General features: G+C 45.1%; 1 protein-coding gene across 2 annotated transcripts; it reads right to left on the reverse strand.

Annotated features, from left to right (window-relative positions):
* Positions 1-2,770: 2,770 nt before the first annotated feature.
* Positions 2,771-12,466, reverse strand: btg1 (B-cell translocation gene 1, anti-proliferative). Of its 2 annotated transcripts, XR_015035038.1 has the most exons (3): positions 12,001-12,466; positions 4,458-7,789; positions 2,771-4,416 (listed from the first exon to the last, which is right to left on the reverse strand). XR_015035038.1 is itself a non-coding variant. In XM_085768964.1 (2 exons), exons 1-2 carry the CDS (start codon positions 12,143-12,145, stop codon positions 7,383-7,385), a joined length of 552 nt encoding a protein of 183 aa, XP_085625090.1. In that variant the 5' UTR covers positions 12,146-12,466; the 3' UTR covers positions 2,771-7,382. The 2 variants fall into 2 exon arrangements, 1 of the variants encoding a protein (XP_085625090.1); XM_085768964.1 differs by having other exon boundaries at positions 2,771-7,789.
* Between the last annotated feature and the right edge of the window lie 797 nt (positions 12,467-13,263).

Raw genomic sequence — 13,263 nt, forward strand, 5'->3', positions numbered from 1 at the left:
TTCATTGTCCCTGTTTGGACGCTGGTGGGAAGGGCGTATGCAGAGGGGGCAAAGCAGATGTCAGAGTGAGGATGAATAGTGCCCTGAGGGGTCGGAGACAGATAGCTGGTATAGTCTCTATACCCTGGAGACCAACACGGGCAAGGCAGGGATCTGTTTCAAAGAGGAATCAGCTTGTCCTTGGCTTTTGAATGACGCACACTCACATACACTCTCACACACAAGGAGCACAGGGATACTAATACAGCGGAAACCCAATGGAAAAACACTAGAGTACTGCACAGCTGTGGTTTTCTGTTACACAGGTCGTAAAAAAAAAATTTTTGGTTGATAAGTGTGGAAAAAAAAAAAGTTTTGTGTTTCTGTATTCACAAAACTAGTCTTTTTTGTGTGACCAATGCCTGGCAATAACACTCTTCACCCCCCTTGCACCTGACTTTGACAAAAGTGGCAAAGTACCCTAAAGACACACAAAGCTCACAGTGTGGTGTACATTTGCAGGAGGCTGTGTGACTTATGCAGCTGCGGCATAGCTTTTGTCCTTTAAGTGGAAGAGCATAAACACACACACACACGGCCACACTCTGCAGGAGGGCTACCCTGTCATCTCACTGGCAATAAAGCGGGTCCCAGATGTCTGCCTCTCTTCCCCCCTCCCTGTTAGCAGACACACAAGCTCACACTGTCACTCACCATGCCTTTGTTCTCAGACAGCAACATATTGCTTGTAAACAAGGTCCAGAGCCAGTGAACAATAAATGTTGTCACAGACTCTGCAGACAGAAGTTTGGTACAGAATATTAAAACCTAAAAAAAAAAAAAAAGAAAGAAAAGAAGAACATCTAAATCAAGTTTACAGTCAATAACTTTATATAGACTGATCCATCCCAGACTAGGACAAGTACTCTCCTTGTCCTTGCATGGTTATCATCAGCCGCACCTTCAGAAACTTTCTACCCCATCATACCATCTCTATCGGGTGACCTCTGTTGCTATGTGAGTGGGAGGGCAAGGCAGAAGATATTACACTGCTGTTTCATCAGTGCCAAGCTGAAACTCCAGTGCAATTCTTAGACGACAAATGTGATGATATCCTGACATGCGCTGCAATAGAATCTGAACGGCGATTGATTCGGTGTAGAGAGAAAATATTTATGATCACATCTTACTATGTCTCTTTTTAACATAAAAAAGCATAATGTTCTTTTCAATAACTTGGCCTCAGGGACGTTTTTTTTTTCAAAGGTTTTTGTGTCAAAATCACCAACGGCAATCAAGTGTAATATCAAAGAGAGAAGTTTTTACACAACCACAGCCTCTGCAATCCACTTCTTATTTTTCGAGAGATGAAAAACGTGTCAAAACATCTTGCTCAAATGAGTCACTGCAAAACCTCGTCCAAAGAGGATTGCAAAATCTTGTTAAATCTGGACCATTTGTGCTTTGTGTGTTGCTTTTGGATGGTTCTTCATTCGCCCCCCCCCCCCACAGGATGATATTTTCACACAAAACAAACCACACTGCGCCATTTAGTCAGGCACACCCTGGGAATCTTTGACCTGCTTCCTCAGAGATCGAACAGGGAAGTTGATGAGTACACAGCTCTGAGAATTTGTACACAAGAGCTGCCCGTGGCATTTTAGTCGGGCGGGCGGGCGGGCCGGGGTCTGACTGAAAACTCAACATTTTGGTCCACGCTGACGGCCTCCCAGTCATTTAAAGCTACAACGTCAACACATCCCAGCTGCTGAGGCCTCGTGTCAGCCCGTGTTTGGAGAGGTAAAGCCCAAATTTAACACAAGCCCGGGCACCTTCCCTCCCGGTGCCCTCCGTCCCCCCTCCAATGCCCTCGGCTCCTGCTAAGCCAGCTCTTCTCGCTCCCTCCTTTTGTCTATGTGTCAAAATGAGCCAAATGTTTTTCTTTTTCCTCCTGCTGCTAAGCAACCTGGGGGATTCAGAACGCAGCAAAGGATTGCAGTCTTAATCCAAAACCCTGGGTTTTGCAGAGTCAGCCGGTTCGGCTGCAGCGGTATTGTGCATTTCAGTGCCCTGGCCGAGTTAGCACTTTTTTTTTCCCAGCGTTTTTTGATAGAACCCTTGCTAACGGTACCGTCTGTCACATCCTATCATTTAATAGGTGGAAGCACTGGCAGCTCAGTTGGGATGGAAAGTGGAGCACTCAAGAGTTTGATTCCAAGTGTTCGAAAACAACATGTGCCTGAGCCTTTGGATGTGAAGTGATTGGATTTGCTGATCAGGCGAGCAGGCCTTTTAAGGCAAAGCAGCAAACAATTTCTGAAACTGTTCCACAGTTCCTCCCAAAAATATGGAGCTCAATCAACATCAGGGCCTCCCAGTTCTCCACCGAAGCAGATTGTTCTCGCTTTGCATGTTTAAATACATTTCTTTGGCGCTATTTGTTTTCAAACTCAGCAGCTGCGTGGAAGGATAATGAGCTTATCTGAGATCGTTTCATACATGGAGTGTACTTTGCTGTCCAAATGTGAGTGAGGCTGGAGAACTGCTGACTTGATCTCCTCTCCAGTCGTCTTGGCACAAATGTTCCCCAGTCCTCGAGACCGGGAGGTCAAATTCCAATCTGGGCCACCACATACATCAGGGTTTAGGTTTGTACAGCTCTTAATGTACCAATATAAACTCCCCCAGGTGAAAACCAAACTGCAAGTCAAGTCCTGACTTTATTTTTTATGTGGAGCTGCAAAGCTGCTAACTTCACAGTATGCAAATAATGACACAGCTCAAAGGGGAATATGATGCCAAGATAGGAAATCTTTTATTACAGAGAAAAAAAAACTTTTCTTCCAAAATATAGAAATCTGTACAACTTCCGCACAATCAATTTACATGAACTGTACAAATTTACAGCAGTTCATCACAACATACCCAAGGAAAAGAAACTGAACACAATAAAGATGTACTGACATGAGATCACAAGATAGACAGCTTTTCTTCTTGGGTAAGCTCAGATTTTTTTGTCTATTTTCTGGTTTTGTACGTAAATAGAAAAAAAAGGAGAAAAAACTGAAAAGAAAAAGAGAGAAAAAAAAAACAAAGGATACGTCTACACTTACAGATCATGGAAACTAATATTTTTTACCAAAACAACTTTGGTCCTTGCCAACACTCCCATCACAAATGGCTTCACTTACGAAAAGCGTTATCCATGTTAAAAGATGAAATACAAAAAAGGAATACATCTAAAAACACCTCAGGATAGCAATTATTGGCACTTCCCATGTGTAATGTTATGCACTCTACCATTTTGTTGTACAGATACAATACATTCTACAATATGTAAAACACCTTAAATGTGAAAGTGGCAATAATTCAACTAAATCGATGACAATATTGACGACAACAACAACAACAAAACTGCTGTTCCCTTCCTGTTTCATGTCTTAACATGCACAACTTTTCCATAAGGGTATTTATTTAATGTCCGAGGCCTGAGTTTGGCAATACATTCCAGGAGAGACTCCTCGCGTCTCAAAAAAATGTCACACAACTTCAACTTGACATATTTAGTGCATTTTATGTGCTATTTTTTACCTCTGACTACTCAAAAGCACTCCACGACAATTCTGTAACCTATGTGCGCACAAGCTGAATGGATGCCATTTAAATAATCAATACCGAGGACTATTGAGGACTTAAACCATTTCGGATGGTGGTAGTACAGTTGAGAAGGTGTCGAAGGGGATTTGGATTTGATTTTTTAAGTTTTTTCTTTTTTGTAGCTCTAAAAAAAAAAAAAAACGAACAAAAAAAACCGTCGGTTAAAAGCGGGTTAGATCACCAGACTAAAAATCCTCTTAGACGGAGGATAAAGAGGAGAAAATGGGGATGGCAGAGTGGAAAGATGAGAAAATCTACCAGTGTGACTTTAAAATACATCTAGAGGAAAAAAGTGAGACGAGACGATCATCCCGCGTCCGAAATATAGACCAATCTCAAAACATCTTGTCACATGACATTAAAAAAAAAAAAGCTATAATGGAGCAGTGTGATTTTAAAACTGGTGTCCACCATGGAAACCAAAGCTCTGGGCTTCCTTCCCAGCGAGCTGCTCTCCATCTGGCCAACATGGAACCACTGCTTTTCACAGATTGCTGAAGGGAGTATCAGCAGAGAGCAAGGGAGGGGAGGGGAAGGGGAGGTGGTGGTGGTGGGGAGGGGGGAGTTAGGGGGATGCAGTGCGTCAAAGGCTATAGCTCTATTACCCATGATCCTCTCAGGCTTAGGGGAGCTTAAACACCCATAGGTCTTGGTGATGAGTGGCGAACCAGCCTGCCGTGACAGATTTGGCCGGCGGCTAAAGGCCCGAGCGACACCGGTAGCCGAAACCACCACCACCACCACCACCACCTACCCCCCCTCCCCCTCCCCGCCTCCCCTCTCCTTGCATCTGGCCCGGGCCCGCCTGCCGTCATCAAAACTACTCAACCCCAGACAGAACCGGGAGTGAAGTTGGGGGTACGTCGTCATCGAGACAAAGCCATCACATCCTTTCATATGCATGTAAACAGTTGCTACTCAAAAAAACTCAGTAAATCAAGTGCATACGCGATCCAGTGAGATGAAAAACAGAAACAATGGCCTAGTACCCTCAATTCTTCATCTTTGATCCATGTGTTTCCTGGTCTCTCACTAGCCCCCCTAGTGCAGCTTGAGCACGCCAAGAAGCGCGTGTGCTGGTTTTTTTTTTTATCCATCACTGCTGAGGGAGGGAGGGTGGAGGGCTTCTGGTCAGGGGTTTGTGGGAGAGGGAGAGTGTTGAATAAGTCCAGAGGGTGAAGAGGGGGGGGCTGGAGGGATTTTAGCTGCCCTGGACAAAACGAGTCCGGCCCTGGTTCCCCCCCCCCTCTCCCAACTGCCTTCTTTCACACCACCTCCCCCCTCCTCCCCGTTCCCCCCCTTTACCTTCCTTACCCAACTCCCCGCGGTGATGGATGATGATATGTGTCACATTAAGTCTACCTGCGTCCACAGGGGGTCAGCTAGCAGCATGCTGGCTCGCTATTGGCTGGACAGGAGGTCTGAGCTGAGGGGTGATATGTGACACTTGAGGCACTCTATAACCCACCCCCCGCAGAGGGCAGGGGAGGTGTGTGGTGTGGTGTGGTGTGTGTGTGGGGTTTGAAGCTGCCAGGCTGGAAAAACAAGGACACCTCCAGTATATTGTGGGTCCAGGCAGAACAATGCACCAGGCCCCGCTCACATTAGCCTGATATTAACGTTTAAAAATCACGAATGGCTCATAATTCATGACACAAGAGGTCTCTGTAAGGCAATGCACCTCCAATGCACACAAAAAGGATAAGTCTCTTCCTTTTTTACAAGACCTCGGAAAATAGCTAATGCGAGTAAAAATAGAAGGCTGACGAGGCCTGGTGTTGTTTTTGATTCAAGTTAAAATTAAATCTCTGAACAGTCGGTGCTCCAGACCTCCCTTTGGCCAAAGTCTCACACAGTCATCACTTAGTCCAGACCTTTCAGACTAACTTTTTTCAGATTTTTTTCTTCCTATCAGCAACACAAATCACCATCTGTGTGTGTCTGGGTTGTGAGGAGAGGGGGTAGGGTTGGGTTGGGTTGGGTGGGTGGGTATTTGGGTTGAGGGGACAGCTTAGCTCTGCATCCTGCCAGAGCGAACAGTGCCATATGAACGGATGACAGAATGTTTCTAACATACCACCAAAAATAATCTCCACCTTAAAAAAGGAACTCAACAGCTCTGAAATGTTCACAAATACAGTGTAATAATAGAAAAAAAAAAAAAAGGGGTTTTGAAATCCAGAGTTGCACACTCCCGATTCTAGATATAGACAGTGGAGTCTATCCCCAAACGTGGGAGCTACAGTATGAACAAACGGCTTAAAAAAAAAAAAAAAAACGGGCAGGGTAGTAAAAAGCGGTGTGAAAACATGACATTCGAATGGATGGAATGCAGGCGATTTTCTCTAAGAAGTTTACACATCCCACACAATCTCACGTCAAAGTGCATTCAATGTCAATTCTAACAGGGCCACGTGACCAAAGATTTGGATTAAAAATAAAATATAAAAAAAAACAGGCCCCCCACTGTTTTTTTTGTTTTGTTTTTTGCTACACTTTGAATTTTGGTGATGCAGGAGATGACAAAGTGGTGAGGGGCGGGGAAGAGGAATAGAGGGGCAAAATAAACAACATACACCAAAAAAAAATCAACAACACAGGAACTTGATTGTGAGTTTCAACAACATTCATCAACTCGAGGGAGGGGTGGAGACCTTCCCTCTGAAAGCTACACATAACATGGGTGATGGGAGGGCGACAGTGCAACGGGACACGCTGGTATCCATAGGTAACAGGTGTCGCAACACATTCCACTTGCACTTAAACGTACAGAGGCCGAGACGAGGTTGAGATGACGGGTTTTGTTTTTGTCTGAAGCTTGGTGATGGATGGTGGAAAAAGAGGGAGGAAGAGGAAGAGGAGGAGGGTTTAAAACTGAACGCCTTTCTCCAGCTGCAAGATAAAGAAAACTAATTCCCTGTGGTCCAAAAAGGTGTTTTTTTTTATAGAAAATAGAGATGCTCTTATCGGGGGGAATGTTTCTTTACCTTGAGCTCGGGTTGTGAAAGGCGCAGTCTGAATGAACCTCTACTTCCTTCCCCGGCCAGGAAACAAAATAAATTGCAAATTGAAAAACCTCTGGATTTTGTGAGAGGGGAAATTCCTGGTTAAGAAAGATTTTAAAAAATCCTTTACAATTTAGGGTTTTGGTGTTTTTTTTTTTGTTTGTTTTTGCGGTGGTGGTGTGTTGAACATGTACCCATAGTTACCACAAGTAAGAAAAGTGCAAAGTCAATGATAACCCCTTCAGAGATGGAGCTGATCACCATGTTGTTTTACAGTCGAGAGGGAAAGGGGGAGGAGCCGGTCTCCATGGAGGCAGGAGGAGGGAGGGGGAGGGGGAGAGGAGGGGGGGGGAGGGGGTTCCTGTTTGGATGGTTGGTTTAGCTGCCCCAACAGTTCCATTTCCACAAAGCCTCTCCTAAAAAAGCGGAGTGCCCAGCTGATCCAATGACACAACAGAACAGATGACAATGGGGGGAGAAGAGGAGGAGGAGGAGGAGGGGGAGGTGGGGGAAAAAATATCAAACCTACAAGGTTTCCATCACCTGGACGATAGGCCACATCCTCTGTTTCTTTTTTTTTTTCTTTTTCTTTTCTCTTCTTTCACTATTTCATTTCATATTCTTAGCTTTAAAAAGGCTCACCCTGATCTGGTCACATGATCTGACCGAGCACGGCGTGACCCTGAACAAAAATAACAAAAAAAAAAAAAAGTAGGCCGGGGGGGTGACGGTTGCGCCTCTTTAGCTGGACACAGTCATCATATTGTAGGCTTTGGAGGGACTGGTTCTGCCCAGCACCATCAGTTCCTCCTTGCAGCTGATGTGACTGTCCACCATGGCGCTCCCCGACCCGCCGTTTCCTGAGGGCGAGCCGACGGGGCCGACGCTCATCGGCATTCCTACGGGGCCGGGCTGCGACTCGTACAGGACGCAGATGGAGCCGTCCTCGCCGATGCGGTAGGACACCTCGAAGGGGTCCACCCAGAGCGTGAGCTCGCTGGGCAGCAGCAGGTAGAGTTGCTGGATGGTCAGGCCGATGCGCTGGCCCGCCTGCCACACCAGAGGGTCCATCTTGTGGTTGATGCGGATGCAGCGGTAGCCCGAACCCTTGCAGGGCCGGTCTGGGAACCAGTGGTGCTTATATTGCTCTGCAGGAACACAGAAGAGAGAGAGAAAGAGGGGGAGAAAGATTAGCTTTGGGTTGATGAGCATCAATATGTAGTGAGGTGTGGGTGAGATCAATAGAAGAGCAGCTTTAGAGAAAAGAGTTTGGTGCCTTGTGTGACTACAGACGTCATTACTGGCTGCACAGGAGCGACGTGCGGTTTAGTGGAGTTGACCAAAGGTCAGAGCACGGAGCAGACAGACTGTACTTTGTGTTAGATAAGTCCACGTGATTTAATAGGCACATTATGGCTGTAAAAACAGTTCATGCAAAACGAGAACATCATAAAAACAAAACAAATAAAACCCCAGGTTGTATCTGAAAGTGAACTGTGGGATCTAAATCATTAGGATTTATCCAATAAATTAAATCTCAAATAAAAACACGGCGCCTGAGGTTCCACTGTGTTGTTCTCCTTGACAGTGTTTTCAAATATTAAACAAGAGAAGTTGCTTAATGATTAAGAGAAGTAGATCTCAATCTCATGTGGTGTTTTTGCCAGAGGGAGATTTCTGCAGTCGTAAAACTAGATGGGCTCTGACTCGCCAAAATAAAACAATATTATCTTGAGGAATCTTTATAATCCATTTACTTTCCTATGTAAATGTATCCGTCCTGTTTTACAAAAAAGGAAAAAAAAAAAAGAAAAAAAAGGTCGGTTTAGACAATATCTTATCAAAATTAACTAAGTAGGATGATTTACACTTCGGCACAGGGCGTCGTTTGTGTGCTGTTGCAAAAGAAAGGAAAGAAAAACATCACCACCTGTTCGAGGCCTGATAAGCAGCCATAAACAGGCGGCCAGCGGCTCCCTGGGCCTACGTGACTCAAAAAAAAAAAAAAACTGGGGGGAGTGGGGGTGGGGGTGGGCCGCTGAATTGCACAATCCCTCCCCCGGCTGCCGTCAGTGTCACAAAGTCTCCCACGACTGGCTGAACAAAAACACCACAAGTGTCGAAGGCCTCGGCCAGGCATCGAGACACACGGCTCCGCCTCTTAAAGGGAGAAGAGCTGATTTTTTTTTTTTTTTTGTTCTTCCTCGACTGTGTGGAAGTTTTGGAAGAGCAGTGAAACCAGTGATTCACAGTGACGCCACTCACTCTCTCGCTGTGTTTGCGCTTCAGGCATTTCAGTGGTTACGATGATGAGCGGAAAATTAAAACCGTCGACTGTCCGAGTCGTCCCCGACTACGAGGAGGAAGTGAAAAACGACTCATTCCTTCCCTAAAACTTCACTTTTTTTGGCATAGGGCGACATTTTCCCAATCTTTTTTTATTTTAGGGGATATTTTCAATCATTTGTTCTAACTCCTTTTGTTTTTTTTTGTTAATCAACCTCCCTCCTTTAAGAAAAAAGACTCATCCATATTGAATTCCCCATTGATGGTAACTGCATTGTGGCCCATGAAAGACAGGGTGAAGTGAAGTAGGCCAGCATTCAAGCCAGGGCCCGAAGGCCACCTGTATGCATCTACAGAATAATAACCCCCCCTCAAACACACACACACAACCACCACTCCTCTTCCTGCCATGTCTTATCACTGGGGGCTGTTTTGCTGCCGAGCTAATGGAGGGGCTGGCACTGGAGAAAGAAAGAGCACAAGGGGGCTGGATGATCTTTCAGGCCTCGGACGGAGCCACAAAAGGCAGCAGCAGCAGCAGCTACCTACAAACCCCGGAGCAGCTGGGAAAGGATCAGCTCAGCAGGGCCTATTCTTAAAAACCAGGGCACTGGGGAGGAGTGGGGGGGAGGAGGAGGAGGGGAGGGGCAGGATATGGGAAACGGAAAAGTAAGCAGGCAAGTGTGTGCTGCTGCTGCTGCTGCTTAACCTAAAGAGTTTAACAAAAGTGGGTTGTTTATTCACAGGTGCTGACCTCGCCACACCAGAAAAACAACATCATCATCATCAGCTGAGAGGTGGTTGTGGGAAGTCGCAACTTCTGGGTCGTTTCCCCCCGCAAAGAGTCAAAAAAATGAAAAATAATAAAAGAAAACACCCCTGCACAAGTCCAGTGGCAGTTACACAACTATCACAGTTTCAGTCGGGGTCACCAGGACTTAATTTTACCCCCCTCGCTTCCCTTCGCTCAGCACAAACACGAGGAGCCGGGGCACCCAGCTTTTCACCGCTCAGACACAATAGTGGGTGATTGTTGCCGTTCCCCCCCGGCACAAAAGAGCTCTGGCTGGCCTAGTTGAGTAGCCTAGCCGCGAGCCCCACAGGGTACTACCACACACACACAGACACACTCACTTTTGTTTTCACACACTGGCCTCGTGCTCCAAAATGGACGTAATCAGAGAAATTATGTCATTTAATTAGATTAGAACGAGCCGTATGGTATTTATATGGTCAAAAACAGGCGATGAAGGAGCGAAGCTGAAAGAAAACAGGAGAAAACAGGAGGCCAAAATGGAATAAATAGCCTTTTCTTTTATATACATGATGGTTGTTATGTCCAGTAAACACAGGGGAGGGTTTTTACTGTGTATCTGTGGATTTCCCCTCCATTTCCTGCCTGATTACGCTGCTCTGCCTTCGTCTTTAATGTCCTCCTATAGGCGCTCACCAAAACATCCCCTCCCCCACTCTCTCTCTGTCTCTCTCTCTCTCACACACACACACACACACACACAGGCCTCCCAGCAGACTCCATTCAGCTCTCAACTTTTTGTCTCTGTTTACAAACACCACGGTCCACACTCAGCTCTCACAGATGTTTGGATTGGTTATTTCTACAGTCAAATAAAAAGAATTTAACTTGTGATTTGCTTCATTTAAATCTAAAAATGCAATTAACACAAATCCATAATCATTCAGCACAGGGATTTAATTAGCCATTAGAAATTAACTGCAGTTTGACCACATGGTGAGTTCAAGGCTCCTTGTAAAAACTATTGTTTGTTTTTTGGAGCTTTTATAAAAGAAAACATGTGCAGACATGTTTATATTTAATACCAACTATTACACTATCTCTGTTTGTCTTGTTTATACACAAAGGATCCGATTTATACATTTTCCTCACCAAATATATATCTTGCTTTTGAAAAAATCACTGCAAAATGCGTGTTTTTGAATAAGTGAGGCCCTTGTGTAACAAATGTAGGTCATCTGCTGCTGTAGATGGAGCGAGGCAGATGTATGGCAGCTTTAGAGCTCTGGGACTGGAATGTGTTTACAGCAGGAAATGAGACACAATCCTCCGAGCAGCACTAATCTGGAAAAGGAAAAAAACTCCCATAATACTCGCTTATATTAAAACTAAACCCGAGGCAACGAAAACTACCGATAGTTTTGATTTCCTTGGAAATAAAAAGGAATTTAAAAAAAAGAGATAAAAACTAGATTTTGATTTGACTTCCGTCCATTGTCACCAGTCGGTGTAGCTACTATTGTTTGTGAGCTGTGGGCTATTTTAATGAATGGGTGAACGTGGTATAAACCGAAATCCATCTTTTATCATCATAAATGCGATAAAGATGAGAAAATAGCGCGTTACATAAACAAAACATAGAATCGCTCGAAATGTTGCAAAATTCGACGTTTTCCAACGGAGGTGTTGAATGTAACGTGAAAAACGACACATTTTTCATCATAATATCAAAAGTTTGGTCAAATATCGCACATGTTTTCATTATTAACCTATTTCGTCGTATGCATTACGTAATTGATCAGCCTCCACCAGCTCACTGGGGGCTGTTTTGCTCCATTCTTTGAGAGCTCTATCGACCGAAGCGCACTTCCTTGTTCGAGCCAAGCGTTTCTTTCCAACCCCCCACCACCCCCCTTCTTTCCCTTCTTCTCGTTTTCTCCTTCCAAACAAACCAACAAATCAACCTCTGACCAAACACACCGCTTCTTTTGTTTCAAATATCACATTCTGTCCGTGTAATTGTCGACCGATCGTCGTGGATCAGCCTCTCGGTGTTGATACTGTGTGTTTTTTTTCTCTTCGACGTGCGCAAACGGTGGTGCGCGGTGGAACAGCAGCAGCAGCAGCAGCGGCGGCGCTGATAGTGATACTTAACGAGAACAAAGAAAGGCTTCTTGTGAATCCTTCCCAAACACATCAGGAGCCGAATTTAAACACTTAACCATCAAACAAACACCTAGATGCGTTACGGTGCGTTTGGAGCGCTGTTTTGTGTGCGTAAAAGGAGGAAAGAGGGGGAGAATTTTCTGGTTTCCTTACCTGCCAAAATGTCCTGTAAGCTTTGGCTGAATGTTTGGACCTGTCGATCGTTTACGTGTCCTTTTACCCTCAGAAATCTCGACAGAAATCCGACGGCGGCGGTGATCTCTGGTTTCATCGTTCCCCGGGCACAAAGGGTATGCATTGAGAAAGGCAACGGCGACGATCCGTGCGCGTTTGTTGGGTTTCTTCAGTTTTTTTTCCTCGTCTCTCGCTCTCGCTCTACGTGTTCGTCCGACTCTCCACTTCTGAGCAGCGATCCTTATCTGATGGCGCTTGTGTTGTTTCTCTTGGCATTTATTTAGTCGAGGTAGAGGGAAGCTTTCCTCACAGAGAGTCCGTGCGCTCAGGACGGTACAGTGTTGGGAGAACGGGCGCCTGTTGTTGGTAAATACAGGGGGTTGGGGGGGGTCCCTTGGTTTGCCACGTTTACCAACCCTCCCTGCTCACTTTCCACCTCCAGAGTGAAGCTCTCGGACTGGGGGAGCAGCCTTTTATAGCGCCCCCTCCCTCCCCACGGCGTCGACACAAGCTGCTACAGCAACAGCCTCGTCCAATCCGCGGCCCGCATCGGTCTGACGAGCCTCATATAGGAGGAGTGCGGCCTTCGCGTCACCGCGCTGAAAATAAACAGAGATACACAGCATGAAACCGCGCCGCCTTCGCTGGCCGTCGGAAATACGGACCACTCGGAGATAAAAAGGGAACTAAACAAAAGCAAACAAATAAAAAAAACAAAAAAACAAAACAAACAATCTTACACGAAAAGGCTGGATTGTGCACTAGCAGCTGGATTATGATAAAATGCTTTACAGTTAATAAGCTAATGGTAGGTTTATTTATACACAATGGGATTTTTTACATTTACACAACAAAAGGACAGAGTATGATGTGTTTTAAGAATTAAACAAATCAGTGAGTGTGATTTCAGTAAATTAGATCATCACTTAGCCCAACACTGTGTTAACTGTCCTTGTTGTCCCAACTAAACATTGACTAGCTGATTAACATAACATGGGCCTACATATGACTCAACTTTAAGTAGCTTTAAAATCCATTCGTGTCAACCTGGAGAACTCATTTTGAACGTATAGGCTTCAACTTTTTTCTCTTTTGGTTACCATTGATGAAACTTTTATAGATTTTTCTGCAATTTATGTTTAACAAGATGTATAAAAAAAAGCACTTTTGGATTGTGTCTTTGAACTCACCGTGCTTTAAATTGATACCAGTGCAGATAAAAGTAACAGACTGTGTAGCCTA

Source organism: Trachurus japonicus, chromosome 23 (assembly GCF_045865225.1).
Source record: "Trachurus japonicus isolate A0001 chromosome 23, Traja_1.0".
Classification (NCBI taxonomy): Eukaryota; Metazoa; Chordata; class Actinopteri; order Carangiformes; family Carangidae; genus Trachurus; species Trachurus japonicus.

Coding starts and splice junctions, on each gene's coding strand:
- btg1 (XM_085768964.1), bottom strand. CDS start 12,145: ATGCATACCCTTTGTGCCCGGGGAACGATGAAACCAGAGATCACCGCC. Junction 7,790..12,000: donor CTTACAGGACATTTTGGCAG/GTAAGGAAACCA, acceptor GTGTTCCTGCAG/AGCAATATAAGCACCACTGG.